The sequence below is a fragment of the Adiantum capillus-veneris genome, chromosome 24 (assembly GCF_014529385.1).
Source record: "Adiantum capillus-veneris isolate H3 chromosome 24, ASM1452938v2, whole genome shotgun sequence".
Lineage (NCBI taxonomy): Eukaryota > Viridiplantae > Streptophyta > Polypodiopsida > Polypodiales > Pteridaceae > Adiantum > Adiantum capillus-veneris.
In genome coordinates this window covers 138,132,311-138,151,968 of record NC_140954.1, presented here as the reverse complement: position 1 = coordinate 138,151,968, position 19,658 = coordinate 138,132,311, and the positions used below count along the sequence as shown (strand labels likewise).

The 19,658-nt window shown below is 49.1% G+C and overlaps 2 protein-coding genes across 22 annotated transcripts in view; one reads left to right on the top strand and one right to left on the bottom strand.

Annotated features, from left to right (window-relative positions):
• Positions 1 to 19,658, top strand: part of LOC147427228 (uncharacterized) — an 86,628-nt gene that overhangs the window by 52,216 nt on the left and 14,754 nt on the right. The window lies entirely within an intron of this gene.
• Positions 10,179 to 11,039, bottom strand: LOC147427229 (uncharacterized). The gene has a single exon (XM_086498320.1). The coding sequence runs from the start codon at positions 11,037 to 11,039 to the stop codon at positions 10,179 to 10,181; it is 861 nt and encodes a 286-aa protein (XP_086354446.1).

The window sequence follows — 19,658 nt, the reverse complement described above, 5'->3', positions numbered from 1 at the left end:
GGCGCCACTGTCGAATCTCATCCAAGGAGCCACCCTCCTTTGGAATGAGGTAAATCAGGCCCTCACTCATGCTATCCGGCATCACTCCTGTGTGCAGAATGTACTGAAAGGCACTACAAAGATCTGGGCCAAGCAGGTCCCAGTACTCCAAGAAGAAGCTGGGAGTCAGCCTATCCTCACCTGGACAGCTACCACGAGGGAGGGCCCTAAGAGCCGTGTGCAGCTTCTCAAGCTGAAGAGGTAACTCAAGCCTCTGCCGCATCTCCTTAGTCACAAGACAGGGCATCTGTGTCCAAACCTGCTCCCTGCATGCATCCTGTCTCTCTGACTCGGGCTCAGCTGACAGTAGCTCACGGTAAAAGTCAGTAGCGACTGCACGCATATCCTCAGGCTCACAAACAACTGACCCATCGGGTCTCCTCAACTGATTGACCTTGGCATGCAAGTGCCGAGGTCCCACTGTCTCAAAAAAACCACCTGTCACCCTGTCACTCTGTCACCCACCTGAGTCCACTGAGATGCCTGTCGATGAAAGGCAAACTCATGGCGCCTCTCCTCTGTGCAAGCAAGCTCCTGTCGAGCCTGCTGTAACTGCTCCTCCAACCATGGACTGTCTGGATGCTGCTCCTGCATCCTCTGTAGTGAAGCAATGCCTCGTCTGAGACGCTGCTCCTCCTCTCTCGCTGCAGCCCGTCGAGCCAGAGACTCCTGGAGAAAGAAGTGGCTAAGCTGAGCTAGGCCTGAGGCCACTCTGTCTGCAGGTGGAGCCTGGCTGTCCATGCCCTCTGTCCATAGAGCCTCGACCCTCTCTCTGAGTGCTGAGTCCAACAAGACCCGCTCTGGGATGCGAAGCATCGTGCTCCCACTCCTCTGCCTATCTGCCACTGTGAGAATCACTGGTGCATGGTCCGAGAAGGATGTCCCTACCAGGATGCCCACTGATCCCCCCAAGTCACTGAAGTGGTCACTAGTGTAGAAGCGATCTATGCGCGATAGATTCACTCCTCCCACTCTGCGGTCCGATCTAGAGAAGGCAAGACTCTCTGGAGGCCTCACAAAGCCAGAATGCTGCCATGTATCCGAGACCCTCAGCGTCATACAAAACCTCTCCCAAGCTGCTAACTCGACTCCATGCACAGTAGCATGGCTTCCTCCGATCCTGTCAGAAGGGTCCTCCAACATGTTGAAGTCCCCTCCTACACACCACTGGTCAACCTGTGGCAAAGACTCAACAATCTGTGACCAAAACTCTGCACGAGCACTCGCCACATTGGGCGCATAGATGTTCAGGAAACCCACAAGGCTACCCTGAACCTGCATAGTAATCCACTGAGCCCTGCCTGGTACAATAATCCCTCTGCCCACAATGGCCTGCTGTAGTGAGTCCGCAATAGTCATACATACCCCACCCTGGATGCCTCCAGGTCCAAAAGCAGCTGACCAAAAGGTATCATAGCGTCCACGCAAAATCTGACCACATCGCCGAATGCGGCTCTCAGACAAATGGTGCTCCTGAAGCATAAGGAGATCAATCTCTCCTCCCACAAGGCAACGCTGAAGCTCCTGACGCAATCGGCCCCGCTGTCGCTGAAATTGGGGCCCACCTAGTCCCTGCACATTCCACGAGACGATCCTCATGGGGAGCGAGAGAGAACAGATGCTGCCGCAGCAGCAAGACGAGCTATCTTCGAAGCAGGCTTGGATGGGGAGTAATCCGCATCCGAGCGTCCTCTAGATAGGCGAGACTGCAGTGAGTGCCTGGTCCAAGCCCAAGCAGAGCGAGCCGTGCGTAAAGCAACCTCCTCTGTCCAGGAGTCCTCATGAATGAATACATAGCAAGGCAAACACTGCGTATCAGCAAAAAAGTACACCACAATGTGTCTACATCCTGCTGAGTCTGGGGGTGTCACCGCAAACTTGGCCAGTGGCCACAACGTCTGCAGCAAATCTGTAACGCCAAGTTCTCCCATGTGGTGAGAGAACTCGAGAACCTGTGTATGCAACCATCCCACCACTGAGTCGAGGGACCACTCTGTCTCAGTCCTGCCATAGAGGGGGAAGGAGAAACCAACTGCTGAGTCCAAGGCCTCTGTCCCCCTAGCGGCGAGGAACAAAGCGTGGACTCTGAAGCACGCTGCCTCGTGGTCTGCTGCGGAGTCGCCAAGAAAACGAGTAAACCCGTAATCGAAGAAATCTCAGCGGCGTCGGAGGTCAATGCTCGTCAAACCACGCGGGATAGCTGCAAGAGAAGATGTCTGAATCTGCAGAGGGGGCCGCATGAAGGGCTGACCCCCTCTCGCTAGGCGACTCGTGGCAAAGGCGCTGCCAAGAGATCTCCTAGCCGCCGGCGAGGGTTCAGTCTCCTGAGCAGCAGGAGGGGGAGAAGGGGCTGGGGGGGGCGGGGGAGAGGAGAAGCGGGGTGGGGCAGCAGAGACATGGGGGGGGGCGAGGTGGGGGGTGAGCGGTAGCAGAGGGCGGGGGAGGGCATGAGGAGGAGGGGGGATCGAAAGGCGGAGCGGCTGGTGAGGGTGAAGCGGAGGTGGAGGCTGGCGAAGGAGGCTCCTCCTGCTCAAGAGGCCCAAAGCGGTTCCCTGTGGGAACCCACTGCTGCTGAGTAGGCACCTGGGGGCCACTCTGAGTGCCAGGCTGTCGCTGTGGCCCCTGGCGTCGACGGCCACGGGCCTGCTGCCACCCCTCCTCCGCTGGAGCCCCAGGCTCGGAGGGGATCGCTGAATCTGTGCTCTGTGTCGCTGGCTGTGGCTGCGGCCGAGCCTTGGCAGGTTGGGGCTGAGGTTGGGGTGCGGGTCGTGGTCTCCTCCGTGGACAGGCCTTCGCTAGGTGGCCCATGTGTCTGCAAATGAAGCACTGGTTCGGGAGACCCGAGTACTCCACACTCTGTCGAAACCAACCCCCACTCACCCGAGGCAGAAGGATGACCTTCGGGAGCGTGTGGGTATCTCTGACCAAAACTCGAACTGAAGGGATGGCAGCCGCCTTGGCAGCTACTGATGCTGCCGTACGAGGTGTCTCCAGGACTGTCCCGATGGCGGAGCCAATCCTGGAGAGAAGTGGAAGGTACTCCCTCCGTAAACCCGGAAAGCAGACTGAGATGGGGATGTCTGCCTCCTCTACTAGCACATCCGAAGTCGGGTCAAAACCATGTCGCCACTGTCGAAAGTGGGCGCGTGATGCTCGGATGGCCAGTGGACTCATAGCAATGACCTTGGAGGCCATCTCGAAAGTCTCGAACTCAATCTGGTAGTACCCCCGTCCGAGAATCTGGACATCCAAGATCTTGCCTACCTCTGCGAGAAGGCGGGCCTGGAGAAGGTCTCGCAGCTCTCCTCTGCTAGGTCGAGTGCCGAGAACCTTGCAGATGACCGAAGTCGCCTGCAAGCGCTCTACCTCTACGGCAAGGCTCGCTTGCTCTGTCGGTGAAAGAGCAAGTCGAATGGTGGGCTCAGCGGGGTCGAGCGAGAGGGCTTCAGGCGAGTCCCTCTGTGGCGAAGCTGGAGCCTCCATCTGTGTCTACTGCTGTGGCGTAAGAAGAGGACGACGGGAGGATGCTGCAGAAGGACGCGCAAACACTGCTCCAAGGAGTTGGAACAGATGCCGAGAGTGTCGAAACTGCAGGGAGCAACCGAGGCGGGGGGCCCAAACTGATGGGTGAACGGGTCGAGACGGGGGGGGGGGGGGATAAAGCGGGTTTGGGCTAAGGGATGAGGGCGTGAGGCGGCAGCATGGGATGAGGTTGAGGGCGGGTGGCGGCAGCAGGGGACTGAGGGCGGGCAGAAAGGCTGGATAGGGCAGCGGGGGCAGAGGGCAGGCGGGAGGGACAGCAGGCGGGGGGCAGCGGGGGCTGAGGGCAGTACGAGGAGGACAGCGGGCAGCACGTGAGGGAGGGAGGGAGGGGAGGGGGGGGGGGAGGAGGCGATGGCGATGGCGCAGCGGGAGAGTACAGCAGCAGCGAGCTCACTGTGGTGTTATTACGTGTCCACTTTCGACAGCGGCGACATGGTTTTGACCCGGCTTCAGATGTTCTAGTAGAGGAGGCAGACATCCCCATCTCGGTCTGCTTCCCGGGTTTACGGAGGGAGTACTTACCACTTCTCTCCAGGATCGGCTCCGCCATTGGGACTGTCCTGGAGACACCTCGTACGGCAGCATCAGTAGCTGCCAAGGCGGTTGGCATTCCCTTAGTTCGAGTTTTGGTCAGAGAGACCCACACGCTCTTGAAGGTTATCCTTTTGCCTCGGGTGAGTGGGGGTTGGTTTAAACAGAGTGTGGAGTACTCGGGCCTCCCGAACTAGTGCTTCATTTGTCGACAGATGGGCCATCTAGCGAACGCCTGTCCACGGAGGAGGCCGCGACCTGCACCACAACCTCAGTCCCAGCCTGCCAGGGCTAGCCCGCAGCCACAGTCAACGGCACAACGCACACATGCCGAGCCACCCTCCGAGCCTGGGGCTCCAGCGGAGGAGGGGTGGCAACAGGCCCGTGATCCACGACGACAGGAGCAACAGCGTCAGCCTGACACTCAAAGTGGCCCTCAGGCGTCCACTCAGTAGCAGTGGGTTCCCACAGGGAACCGCTTTGGTCCTCTTGAGCATGAGGAGATCCTTGCGCCAGCCCCCACCTCCACTTCACCCTCGACAGCCTCTCCCCTCCCAGAGTTCCCCCTCTCTTCCTCATCCTCCCCCTCGCCTTCTGCACCCGTCGCCTCTCCACCTCGCCCCTCTACCTCTGTTGCCCCATCCCGCCCCTCTTCTCCACCGCTCCCCCAACTCCTCTCCCTCCTCCTACTCCAGTTCCACAGTCGACCCAGGGGGTAGGGCCTTCTCCGGCGGCTAGGAGATCTCTTGGCAGTGCCTTTGCCACGAGTCGCACAACGAGAGAGGGTCGGCCTTTCTTACGGCCCCCTCTGCAGATTCATACATCTTCCCTTGCAGCTATCCCTCGTGGTCTGACGAGCATTGACATCCGGCGTCGCTGGGACTTCTTCGACTACAGCTTCACTCGTTTTCTCAGCGATTCCGCAGCAGACCATGAGGCAGCCTGCTTCAGGGTCCATGCTTTGTTCCTTGCCGCTAGGGGGACAAAGGCCTTGGACTTTGCAATTGGTTTCTCCTTTCCCCTCTGTGGGGTAGGGCCGAGACAGAGTGGACCCTCGACTCCGTGTTGGGATGGTTGCATACACAGATCCTACAGTTCTCTCACCACATGGGAGAACTTGGAGTTACAGATATGCTGCAGACTTTATGGCCATTGGCCAAGTTTGCAGTGACACCCCCAGACTCAGCAGGATGTAGGCACATTGTGGTGTACTTTGCTGATACGCAGTGTTTGCCCTGCTATGTATACATTCATGAGGACTCCTGGACAGAGGAGGTTGCTTTACGCATGGCTCCCTCTGCTTGGGCTTGGGCTAGGCACTCACTGCAGTCACGCCTATCTAGAGGACGCTCGGATGCGGATTACTCCCCATCCAAGCCAGCCTCGAAGATAGCTCGTCTAGCTGTTGCGGTAGCATCTGTTCTCTCTCGCTCCCCATGAGGATCGTCTCATGGAACGTGCAGGGACTAGATAGGCCCCAGTTTCAGCGTCAGTGGGGCCGATTGCGTCAGGAGCTTTAGCGTTGCCTTGTGGGAGGAGAGATTGATCTCCTTATGCTTCAGGAGCACCATCTGTGTGAGAGCCACATTCGCCGATGTGGTTAGATTTTGTGTGGACGATATGATACCTTTTGGTCAGCTGCTTTTGGACCTGGAGACATCCAGGGTGAGGTATATATTACTATTGCGGACTCATTGCAGCAGGCCATTGTGGGCAGAGGGATTATTGTGCCAGGGAGGGCTCAATGGATTACTATGCAGGTTCAGGGTGGCCTTGTGGGTTTCCTGAACATCTATGCGTCCAATGTGGCAAGTGCTCCTGCAGAGTTTTGAGCACTGATTGTTGAGTCTTTACCGCAGGCAGATCATTGGTGCATAGGAGGGGACTTCAACATGTTGAAGGACCCTTCTGACAGGATTGGTGGCAGCCATGGTACTATGCATGGAGTCGAGTTGGCAGCTTGGGAGAGGTTGTGTATGACTCTGAGGGTCTCGGATACATGGTAGCACTCTGGTTTTGTGAGGACCCGAGACAGTCTTGCTTTCTCTAGATCGGACCGCAGAGTGGGAGGAGTGAATCTATCGCGGATAGATCGCTTCTACACTAGTGACCACTACAATGACTTGGGAGGATCATTGGGCATCCTGGCAGGGACCTCCTTCTTGGACCATGCACCAGTGATCCTCACTGTGGCAGACAGACAGAGGAGTGGGAGGACGATGCTCCGCATCCCGGAGAGGGTCTTGTTGAACTCAGCACTCAGAGAGAGGGTAGAGGCTCTCTGGACAGAGAGCATGGACAGACAGGATTCTCCTGCAGAAAGAGTGGCCTCAGGCTAGCTCAGATTAGCCACTTTTTTCTTCAAGAGTCTCTGGCTCGCCAGGCTGCAGCGAGAGGCGAAGCAGCGTCTCAGACGGGGCATTGCTTCATTACAGAGGATGCAGGAGCAGTATCCAGACAGTCCATGGTTGGAGGAGCAGTTACAGCAGGCTCAATAGGAGCTTGCTAGCACGGAGGAGAGGCGATATGAGTTTGCTTTCCACCGATAGGCATCTCAGTGGACTCAAGTGGGTGACAGAGTGACTGATGCTTTTTTTGAGACAGTGGGATCTCGGCACTCGCATGCAAAGGTCAGTTAGTTGAGGAGGCCCGATGGGTCAGTTGCTTGTGAGTCTGAGGATATGCGTGCAGTTGGTATTGACTTCTACCGTGAGTTACTGTCTGCTGAGCCGTAGTCAGAGCGGCAGGATGCATACAGGGAGCAGGTTTGGGCACAGATGCCATGTCTTGTGACTGAGGAGATGCGTCAGAGCCTAGAGATGCCACTTCAGCTTGAGGAGCTGCACACGGCTCTCAGGGCCCTCCCCCGTGGTAGCTGTCTAGGTAAGGATGGGTTGACTCCCAGCTTTTTCTTGGAGTACTGGGACCTACTTGGCCCAGATCTCTGTAGTACTTTTCAGTACATTTTGCACACAGGAGTGATGTCTGACAGCATGAGTGAGGGCCTGATCTACCTCATTCCCAAGGAGGGTGGTTCCTTGGATGAGATTCGACAGTGGCGCCCCATCACCATCCTCAACTCAGCCTACAAAATTCTTGCCAAGGCTCTGAGTTTGAGGATTCAGCCACTTTTAGAGAGCCTTATACATGGGACTCAGACAGGTTTTGTCAAGGAACGCAGTATTCTTGACAACATCTTTACCTTTTGGGAGGCTTCTGCCCTGGCACGGCTCCGTGGTGAGGACCCTGTGATTCTTCTTCTCGATTTTGAGAAGGCATACGACAGAGTTGACTGGGACTTTCTAGAGGGCACTCTACGCAGGATTGGGCTTCTCAGATGCTTGGATCAGAGGGATGTCAGCCTTGTATAGACAGGCTCACTGTCAAGTGCTTTTGGTAGGAGGTAGAGGTGATCGCTTCATGCTTACACGCTCGGTCAGACAGGGCTGTCCCCTTGCCCCCTTTCTCTTTCTGTTCTATGCGGAGGTGATGAGCAGATATTTGGTGTCACAGCAGGTTGGTCTACGGGGCTTAGCACTCCCTATTCGGAGAGATCAGCTACTGGACGCTGAGTTTGTTGATGACTCAGCCTTGTACTTAGATGGCCAGGAGGCCAATCTTCACAGATGTGAGCAGGCTTTGGAGACCTGTTGTGGATCGGGCGCACTGATCAACTGGAGAAAGACAGTGGCTTTCTCGGTTGGTACTGCTCCTGTGCCAGATTGGATGCCAAGAGAGGGTTTCAGGTGGATTCCCCCAGGGACTGCAGTTCGGTACTTGGGTTGTCAGGGTTGTTTGGACTTGTCTCCCGAGCAGCAGATTGCTCCCCTTCTCCTGTCCATCAAGAGAAAATTGTTACATTGGAGCTCAGCACGACTTTCTCTGGCTGGCAGAGTAGTAGTTGCCAACCAAGTGTTGTTGGCGACTATGTGGTACATCACTTCTTGCTGGATCTTCTCGAGTTCTTGTATCAGCCAGGTAGAGGTGCAGGGTTTCCAGCTACAGGGCATGAGAGGTGTGCAAAGCATGTGTCAGGACATCTCAGAGTCAGTTCCAGCTGAGTGGCTCTCGTCTCTCGAGCCAGTAGCACCCCGATGGATGGGAGTCTTCACGACTGGAGGTTCTCATCTCAGTCAGGGCCTACTCAGAGACTGTCCGAGCCCTGTTCTTCGAGCTTCAGGGTGGGGAATGACTGCAGCGAGTTACAGTAGAGGCCCCGCAGGTAGCATAGTGCTGTTTCCAGAGGATCCGAGTAGTGGGTATCTGTGGGAGGACTTGCGTCATAGACCCTGACCCAGCAGCTCTTGAGACTGGACACTGGAGGCTATGGGCTTGGGAGTGTTGTCCACTGGCACGAGTACAGTGGGATCCTGGTGAGTGGCTATGGAGGGACTCCTCTTCTGCAGACCACCCAGGAGAGGCCCGCCCCGTTGCAGCACGTCATTGGCAGGAGGAGGGTCTCACAGTCAAGTTCTTGGTAGCAACTCGATAGCCTTTTGGGAGAGGCTGTGGTACTCCAGACAGCCGAGACGCGCCACCTTGTTCCAGTGGCTGGTCGCACATAGAGCTACAGCAGTAGAGAGCTGGCTAGTGCATAGTGGTCTCTTGGTCGCATGTACAGCATGTAACCAGTTGGTGGAGAGTCAGCGTCACTTTCTTTGGGACTGTCCCTCGGCTCAGCAGGTGTGGCTACGAGTTCTTCGGCCGATGCCTACTCTCTCCACGGCTCGACAGTACACTTGGGGGCAGCGGCTTGGTCCACTCTCACGGGCCCAGCACTTCAGTTTGAGCTATCATCCACCAACAAGATGATAGTGATACAGGGGGGTCGACCTACATTCCAGCCTGCTACAGAGCTTACTCCACAGGAGTGGTGCAGTGAAAGAGAGGAGTGTTGGGAGCTCATTAGTGGCCTGACACTGTGGTTCATCTGGCGGGCCCGCTGTTTCCGCATCTTTGAGGCTCGCCCTGTGCCACCAGCAGAGACTGTTTGTGACTTTTGGCTAGAGCTGATCCATACTCTCGAGGACAGCTTGAGGGACTACAGGGCAGCTTCGACCACATGCGGGAGCGCCGCGAGGCTTTCCTCCTACTCTGGCGCCCTGGGCCTTTCTACACCATTGTCCAGGGTGTGCTCAGATGGCACTACCGTCCACATGTGTGGCTCTTCCCTCTTCCCATCTCTTGATTTAGCCTCATTGTATATGCTGTTTTTTCATTGGGAGAGTCTCCCCATCATGCTTGTTGTAGCCTCATGGGCAGTTTTCATTAACTAATAGAAGGATCTTTTTCTTGGAAAAAAAAATACTGTAGCCATTTCACCTTCTTCATCGTATCCCATGAAGAGGCCTTTAATGGACTTTGCCTCCAACTTACTTCTCAACTCCGGTCTTACATGCACAAACGCTTTGCAACCAAAGACGCGTAAGCGATCGTATGAAGGAGGTTTACCAATCCAAACCTCTTCAGGGATGTCACCTTTCAAAGACATATGAGGGGATCAATTACATATATGCATTGCAGTGTTTAGAGCTTCTCCCCAAAATCCGTGAGGGAGATTAGCTGTGGATAGCATGCATCTCACCCTCTCACATAAAGTCCTATTGTATCTTTCAGCCACACCATTAGAAGAGGGGCTGTATGGAATAGTAAGCTCCCTCTTAATGTCCAAATTTTCACAAAATTTGTTAAATTCACCATTTGTGAACTCATCCCCATTATTTGTACGTAAGCATTTTAGCTTTTTACCTGTCTGGGTGGTCACAAATGCATGAAATTTCTTAAACGCAGCAAAGGCTTCATCCTTAGATTTGAGCAAATGAACCCAGATTTTTCTAGAATGATCATCAACGAAAGAGACAAAATAATGTGTACCCCCCATAGATATAGTGGGCATGCTACAAACATCAGAATGTACAAGATCAAGCACATTAGATTTGCGAGAGACACGGAGTAATAAGAACTTTTCACTTGCTTGCCATATTGACATTCATTACAAAAATCAAGCTTTGTGCCTTTAGTATCAAGCTTGTTCAAATTACAAAGCTTAGTAAGGGCTTTTTGGCTCATATGGCCAAGGCTCTTATGCACAACTCCATATGTGAGTTAATTTCAGCCAAAGCAATAAATTTTCCCAACAAGGCCTTTCCATGCAAGCAGTAAAGTGTCCCTTTCTTTGTACCTTTTACAATCAGCCTTGAGCCTTTTGTCATCTTCCATGATCCTCTCTCAAACAAAATTCTGTAACCATGCATATCCATCTGACCAACAGAAAGCAGACTCTTCTTGATTCCTGGCACATATCTAACATCATGCAAGACAAGTTCATTTGTGTCATTTATAGAAAGATGCACGGTGCCAATACCCTCAATGAACATGCATGATTGTTTTCCAAGGTAAATATGTCTATGGCTGCCTGCAACAAAAGTAGAAAAGCACTCCTTGATAGGAGTCACATGAAATGAAGCACCAGAATCAACTATCCAAGTCTGGGATAATGCATCATTAACAGTCAATAAAGCATCAGTTAGATCACTCTTGGTGATCTGCATATCCTGTGTATGAACATTGAGAGAGGCATCAAACTTATGAGCATCATCAGCTGACAAAGTGACACACAAGATGTCTTCAACATTTGACAGCTCCTCAATAACAACACTAGAGACCACATTGGCCTTCTCTTTGTCCTTTGGACTGTCCTGTGCATCTGTCTTGATCTCCTTCTTCTCTTTCTTTTTGTCTCCACTGTTCTTCTTCCTTTCCAATTCTGCCTTATAGTACCTGCAGTCGGATTTCTTGTGACCTTTCCTGCCACATTGATAGCATGTCACATCATCCTTGCCTTTGTTGGCATTTCCCCTTTCTCTACTCTTACTCTTACTTCTCTGTGCATAGGCATTCTTCTTCTTTGTCTTGCCTCTAACCATGTTGGCTAAGTGTCCTTCTTCTCCACTTGCTTTCCTCTTGAATTCTTCATTCAATATTGAATCCCTAACTTCATCAAAAGTCAAGTTGAGATTATTTGACAGTGAGACCACCAATGTTTCCCAAGAATCAGATAGTCATTAGCAAGAAGATAGCTTTGAGCTTATCATCAAAAAGAGGCAAACCTGAGTCCTGTAACTGAGATAGAGTGCTCGTAAGCAATGACAAATGCTCTGCAGTGCTCTTGGACTCATTTAACTGCATGCCAACAAGTTTCCGCATCAAATGCACCTGATTAACTGGGGTTGTATTCTCATACGTTGCCTTCAATTTCTCCCACAACTCAAACGCATTGACAAGACCCTTGAGATCTACCAAGATCTCGTCAGAGATGGCCATTTTAATGTAAGTAATGGCCTTCTTGTTCAATGTAAGCCGTGCTGCATCTGATATATCTTCTGGCTTCTGTGCTTCAAGTGCCCTGTCGCAATCTTTAAGAAAGAGGATTCCTTGAATCCTATCCTTCCAAAGATCAAAACCTGTTTCCTTAAACCGCTTGATCTCGAAGAGATTCTTAATGTCAGAGGAAGTCGATGCCATAGTTGCATAAACAAGAGGGCTTAAATGGTGAAATTTTTGGGCAAAATGCATCAGAAAACAGATTATAACCTCACCGCAATGTGCACAACAGCTCCAAAGTGTCACAGAAGCAATTTGAGCCAAAATTATGCGAGTTTAGGCAAGAATAGCAATTTTCGAACTTTTTGTGCAGAAAATTCAGCAAGCAAATTTTTGCCCAAAAACAACAAATGTTGTTTTTAACCTCAAAGAGTGTACATAAAGCATAAACACAGCCTTTGGGAGCATGTATGGACAAAAGCCCCAATTATTAGCATAAAGGTGCAGAAAATTGACTCGATAAGGGCATTTTGCATCCAAAACTTGTCTAATGCTCGGAAATTACAGCATTTAATACTTTCCCCAATCCAAATACATCAAATGTACATTTGCATAAACCTGCGTAAATCTGTAATTTGTTGTAAAAACCTGTCTTAAAACTTATTTTTCAGCAAATTTGGTTGATTTAGGGTAGTAGGGACCAAGTACAAGTGTTCCCACAACTTAATACATCATGAAAGAACTTGTACTTTGCTGTAACAACCTGTTTTTGACTTAAAAACAGTCTGTTTTGGGCTTCTTTGGCACCTTAGGTATCCCCGGTGACCCTGGAAGCAAGGGGGTTCGCGATAGAAGTGGAGATTGTCACAAGAAAACACCTTTTGCTTGTTGTCCAGCCACCTGCGCAGGTCCTCGTGAAACCCTAGGGTTCTTATACCGGTTGAAAACGCGAAGCAAAGGGTACCGGTAGGTGCGCGTCGCGGTGTAGTGTAGGATTGGGGTAAGAAGCAGGAGGCGAAGTGCAGCAGAGGGGAAGCTCTAGAGATCGAAGCAGGGAGAGAGAGAGCTTACGTTTTTTGGGAAAACTCAATAATTGAGTTTGGGTTTTGCCCACTTTTATTTTAAGTGACTTTAAAAAAATGTGTCGAGGTTCAATGTGAACCTGGACAAAGTATAAAAATGGACAAAACGAGGTTATTTATGCCTTTAACCCAACAAATATGAATGTAGAGAATAGGCGAGCATACAAAACCAAGAACGAGAGTTGTAGGGATGGTGCTTCTCTAAACTTTACCTCTAAGAAATACCATTTTGTTTTTCAATCGATCTCTAGCCCTTTTTCTTGAACTTGCAAGATGCTATTCAATAGTATAAATAGATCATTTGTCAACACCTCAAAAACACTTTAAAGAAATGCCCAAGTGCCACCTTATCGTGATATTTTGTTCTTTATCATTCAACACTGCATTCAGCTCTTCAAATATTATTTCTAGCAGAGATATTTCTTGCTCAACATAAAAATCCAACAAACAATGTGCATTATTGGTTTGCAAACAGGTTATGAAAATCACGAAAAGATAACTTTGATACTTACTTGTTAGGTGCAGCGGAATGAATGTTTGCGCTTTGCTCAAGATGAGTGCTCCGAGCTGTGCTCAAGGTTCCTTTTGTTCTTATGGAAGGGAGAGCCTTCCGTTCTTAATGAGAAAGTGCTATACTCACAAACAAAGTGAATGGACATTGTGTGTGCAAGTGTATGAGATTGAGAGATAGAGAGAATAGAGATACGACACCAGAGACGTAAAACCCTCCTCCGAAGCCCCCACTCTCGCCGACGAGAGTGGCCTACTTATGATTGCACAATCTGGTACAAATGGAATGCATAGGACTGATGCAAGTCTAGGCGATGTCGACGGGGACGACGAGACCGACCTAAGGGCTGAAATCTGCAATCTTTCTATTGATGTCCAAAAACGCTATGGGCTGAAATCTGCGACTGAGCCAAAAACGCTGATTTTGGGGCTGTTTTCAGTGGGTCTTTGTTGCTGAAAATCTGCAGGTTTAGGGCTGAAAATTGAGGATCTTCAAAGCTGAAAACTAGTGGTCTTATCGGGGCTGAATCTGCTACTCTTTAGGTGAATCTTGCTGGTCTTTTATATGTTGCTGAATCGCTGTGGTTGAGGCTGAAAACGCTAGGGTGATGGATGGGAAAAACGCCAAGATCATCCTCTGCAAAAAGGCCAGTGGTTGGGATCTCCTGGCGATGGCAAGCTGATGCAACTCGCTCGGATCTGGGAGGTATTGCGTTGACAAGGCTGATGCAAAAACGCCAGGCTGGGATAAAAACGCTAAAGATGTCTGATGAAGAAAACGCTAGCATGGGGGTCTTGATGCTTGTAGGGAAACCGCCAAGGTCTTTGTCTTGCTGAGAAGTTGCTTGCTGAGCTTGGCTCCTGTTGTCTCTTCTGCCAAATAGTGCTAGCTCTAGTTTGCTTATATACAAACTTAGTAAAATTGCCCTATCTACTTTTGTCGGAAAGTCACTTAAATTAATAAGTGAAAGATGTCAAAAATAGGTAAAACAAGCTAAATGCATTGGAAAATTCCCCTGATGGAATCTGATGGATTCTGATGGGAATGCTTATGATCATGCTATGTGCAACCAAAGGATATGCATCTACACTAAGTGACTGGGCATGCACGGTCTACGAATAGACTCACAAAAGTGCTAGATCACTTCTAATCTAGACTGAGTGGACTGATTGAACCCTGATTATGCTGTAGCTTTTCCACGGACACATAGGGTTGGATGTGTTACGTGACATCCCCTCCTTTTCAAAGTGAGGTACTGGTACCGAACTGTATGGCGTCGAGGGAGATCGCCAATTGCATCCGGAATCTTGGAAGGGACTCTTCGCCCGCCCACTCTGATGTGTGGGTCATGCGATACTTGAACTTCATAAAGGTCTGCAACGCTTGCTTCTTTGGGCCGCGCCGAAAGCGTCAGTCTTTTGTGGCTCCTTCGATGCTTCAACTTCGTCAAGAATCCTGCTTCTTCCTTCTGCAAGAATCTCCATGGCTAAATTTTTTTTGAAATCATTTCCAACACAAAACCATGAATATACCCATTCCATGTAAAGTGAGTTGAAAAAATCTTGTCTTCTCTAAAGACTGTGCATGCAATGTAAATGAACCAATAAACGGAATGTCAAATTGTTCACCACATACATGCAAACAATGAGAGCAAATCTTTCTCTTATGATCTAGAGCAATCAACTGTGGCAATTCATAACGGAAATGCCCATGCTTGGTGCTCATACTTTCATGTGCTCTTTCTACAACTGTGTCATGCCGAGGAAGAGACATGGAATGTGACTTCCTTGAATGCATACTTTTCAGCTCTTCATTAAAAATCCGCATACATTCGTGCTCATCCATGAGTGAAACGTGCTTAACGTACAATATGTCATGCCTAGGAAAAGGGATCACATAAAGACGCTGACTACAATACAAGAAACGATCACGAATGAAACACTCGAACAAAGCGTGCGTATCAATCATGCGAACAGATAATACTTCCTGTAAGGGTTCTTTGAACCTAGGCTCGAGAGCCAAGATCGATCCTTCGTGATTGATCGAATCTGCAACGAGGTTAGCTTCGCTAGAAAAAGCATCAACTAACACATCATCCTTGTGAACAATCACATCTTCTTCATGCAACTCATCATGCTTGTGAGAAATCACATCTTGATCATGCAAATCATCATGCTTGTCTTTATCATCCAAATCATCATGGTGATCATTGTCAATCAAATCATCATGCTGCTCACAATCATGCAAATCCTGTGTGTCATGCTTTGGAGAAAAAGAGACTGAGAGAGTCTCCTTCTCATGAATCCATTTAATCTTGTCCTGCATATTAGCAATGAGAGATGGAGAATGAACAATGTCCTCTCCATGAATGACAATGGGAGAATCACTTTTGGGCATTGAGAGTGAAAGTGTTAGCCTCCCAATCAATGAGAGGGTTAGCATCACGAAACCACCGAATGCCCAAAATCATGTCACATCCTGAGAGATGAGTGACAACAAATCTTCTAGTGAAGGCAGCTTTTTGAATTGCAAACAACACATCAAGGCACCCCTCCGTGATGAGAGCGTCCATACCGGGAAGAAAGCCAGAGACCTCGATAGGAGATCTCTGACTAACCTCTAGGCGGGCTCTCTCAACAAGAGAGGGATTGATCACATCATACATACTACCTGGGTCAAAACAATATGAGAGAATCATCAATGGGAGGGTCATGAGAAACTTGGGGCACACTCGTGTTATCATTAATTGCATGGACAGAGAAAGTGGGTTCTATGGATTCTTTAGATTCATTCGATTCAAGCTTAGGACATGTTCTTTTGATGTGACCCTTAATGTGACAATGAAAACAACTACCTTCCTTAGAATAAGTGCTTTGCTCTTCTGACGTGATGTATCCTCCTACAATTCCTTGTGCTACCTTTTCATATGGAGTGAGCTTAGGTTTAGCAATTGTGTTAGCCTTACCCTTAGATTCATTGGAAGAATTCTTTTCTGAGAGACTGTTGGAAGATTGGTTAGAAGAGTTACCATTCTTACTGTTCTGAGGGTTTTGGAAGTCTGCGAGGTACTTGTGGAAGTTTTGTTCTCCTTAGGCTTTCCCTTGTTGTGCTTCATCTCCTGTGCGAGAGCAATCGCTACCGCCTTGTTGAGATTGATTGGATCGAGCACCTCGACATCGTACTTGATATACTCGTCCAATCCATAAAGGAATGCCTCTTTGCGTTCATCATCCGACTTGCGTAATTGGGTATCTAGCTGCAAAACACGATAAGAAAAAGACATAACCGGCATACCATTTTGCTTGAGAGCGCGCCAATCGTCCTTCAATCGTGCGAGGTATTGAGGTGGCATAAACCGCTCCTTGAGCTTGTCTTGGAAATCAGTCCAATTGAAGGAAAGGGGCGTGAGTTCGTCGGCTTCCTCTAGGTGCGCGGCTAACTGTGCCTCTTGCCATGCGTGGTACCAATTAATGGCATCACCGGCAAGGTACATAGCTGCCGTCAAAACTTTGCTATTTCCTGTCTTCTTAGTTGTCGCAAAATAAGCATTAAATTGATGCAACCAAGAATGAATAACCGTAGTATCCATCTTACCATCATACTTACTGAAAGTCAACTTCTCTATGACTGGATGGTTGGAATCCGCATCGTGGCTTGGGCCACTTGAGGAACTCCCACCATCTTTGGCTGGTTCGGATTTCGCGGCAAGTACTTGTCGAACCAATTCTTGAGTGCGTAGTTCTCTGTGAGCCTCACGCTCGATCTCCAAGGCTACTCTTTGAGCTGCACGCTCGGCCTCCAATGCCGCGCTTCGTGCTGCCGCTTCCTCCTTTCTTTGTTCTTTTCTTTCTTTTCGTTAGTCGTGCTCGCGTTCTAAAGCAATGCGATTTGCTTCTTGTTATGCGGCAATTCTTTCGTTTCTTTAGTCTCGCTTGCGGTCCTTAGCTTCCTATTGTTCTGCTTTGCTTGCTAGTTATGCCAACGCAACTCGATTCGTTTCTTGTTGTTGTGCCATCATGTCCAACATCGACTTGACCATCGCCTCCATAGAAGTTGATCCAACTCGTGGCATAGATGGCGAAGGGGGAGGGTCGGAAAAATCTCTTGGTGGGGAGAACTCTTCGTCGCCTCTCTCATGCTCATCACTTGTATGCAAAGTATCCATTCCGCTTCGGGTGACGACCATGCACTATGATCTTTGGTTCTTAAGTTCACGAGGAACTTTGGTTCTTGAGGGTCTTGAGGTTCTTGAGGTTTTCTTTCGCTTGCAAACCGTGTTTGAGAAGGATCTTCTCTTCACCCAAGTTCTACTTCTTTCTGCCGGCGTACCCCTTGGCGGCCTTGCGCTCACACCAAGGTTGCTTTTTTCCACCTCACGTCGATTGGCCGGCCGCTAAGTGCACGGTCCGCTCTCAATGAGTGAAAAGAGACATAAGGGGAGGCTGGACAAGCCCTTCTTTCTTGGGATTCTTGTCACTCTTCAAAAAACACGATTAGGAATCCACACGCCCAAGTGAACTTGGGTTCGTGCGACCGCAACAAGCAAAATAAAAATTCTTGTGATTCTTGTGGCTCTTTCCTTGAGTGATACAGAACATTGCCAAAGCTTCGATACCAATGTTAGGTGCAGCGGAATGAATGTTTGCGCTTTGCTCAAGATGAGTGCTCCGAACTGTGCTCAAGGTTCCTTTTGTTCTTATGGAAGGGAGAGCCTTCCGTTCTTAATGAGAAAGTGCTATGCTCACAAACAAAGTGAATGGACACTGTGTGTGTAAGTGTATGAGACTGAGAGATAGAGAGAAGAGAGATACGACACCAGAGACGACGTAAAACCCTCCTCCGAAGGCCCCACTCTCGTCGGCGAGAGTGGTCTACTTATGATTACACAATCTGGTACAAATGGAATGCATGGGACTGATGCAAGTCTAGGCTATGTTGGCGATGACGACGGGGACGACGAGACCGACCTAAGGGCTGAAATCTGCAATCTTTCTACTGCTGTCCAGAAACATATGGGTTGAAATCTGCGACTGAGCCAAAAACACTGATTTTGGGGCTGTTTTCGGTGGGTCTTTGTCGCTGAAAATCTGCAGGTTTAGGGCTGAAAACTGATGGTCTTACCGGGGCTGAATCTGCTACTCTTTAGGTGAATCTTGCTGGTCTTTTATCTGCTGCTGAATCGCTGTGGCCGAGACTGATAACGCTAGGCTGATGGATGGGAAAAACGTCAAGATCATCCTCTGCAAAAACGCCAGTGCTTGAGAGAAACAAAACGCTAGTGGCTGGGATCTCCTGGCGATGGCAAGCTGATGCAACTCGCTAGGATCTGGGAAGTATGGCGTTGACAAGGCTGATGCAAAAACAAGGTTGATGCAAAAACGCCAAGCTGGGATAGAAACGCTAGAGATGTCTGATGAAGAAAACGCTAGCATGGGGGTCTTGATGCTTGGAGGGAAACCGCCAAGGTCTTTGTCTTGTTGAGAAGTTGCCTGCTGAGCTTGGCTCCTGTTGCCTCTTCTACCAAATAGTGTTAGCTCTAGTTTGCTTATATACAAACTTAGCAAAATTGCCCTATCTACTTTTGTTGGAAAGTCACTTAAATTAATAAGTGAAAAATGTCAAAAATAGGTAAAACAGGCTAAATGCACTGGAAAATTCCCCTGATGGAATCTGATGGATTTTGATGGGAATGCTTATGATCATGATGTGTGCAACCAGACGATATGCATCTACACTAAGTGACTGGGCATGCACGGTCTACGAATAGACTCACAAAAGTGCCAGATCACTTCTAATCTATATTGACTGGACTGTCTGAACCCTGATCATGTTGTAGCTTGTCCACGGACACATAGGGTTGAATGTGTCACGTGACATTACTATTTTCTTGTTGTCCAAACGAGAATTTTTATTGAATTAATCCATGATTTGTGCAATGTGGCACTGAAATGAAACAATAACGGATATTTACACAACTAACTTGATTGTTTGCAAAGAAAATTTCTAAGTTGCAAACACATGCAAGCATATAGGGGAGCATGTGGCTTCTCTCACTGTATCTAACTCAGTCTAAAGGTCATCACAATGTAGCATAACCTTAAGTGATGTCACATTCTTGGTAGCACTTACAAAGAACTCCTACCCATATTAATATTAGCTTATTTAACATTTTCATAACAATACTCGGAACCACCAAAGAAAGATTCTCCAAAGAATATCATAGGTTGGCATGTGTAGACAAAATAGTTATATTTATTTGAAAGCTGCAGAGCTAAAGCTGAAAACTCCCCCCAAGATAGGAAGCTCCGTTCCTGCTCAATCCTAGGAAAAGATAATAAGTACCACCAGAAAGAAATCTGAGACAACCTGGGGTAAAATTGCTTCCTTTGTAACGAAGTAGAAAAACATGAATCTCAAGGAACCTTAGACTCAAAGAGAACCACAACATCGGTAAACTCGGACTGCTAATAATAGGAAGACTTGAAAGGTCGTTACCTAAGGATAATGTTTGTCAAAGTAGTCCAACAGAACCTAGCTACTCAAGTAAACCAAAAATGTTTGCCACTTCTTTGCATTTTCTGAGGTCAAACCTATAGGTACAATCCAATACAAAATGCAAAACTGCATAC

Excerpts from the sequence above, each read along its gene's own strand:
- LOC147427229 (XM_086498320.1), bottom strand. The coding sequence starts at position 11,039 with ATGGTTAGAGGCAAGACAAAGAAGAAGAATGCCTATGCACAGAGAAGT.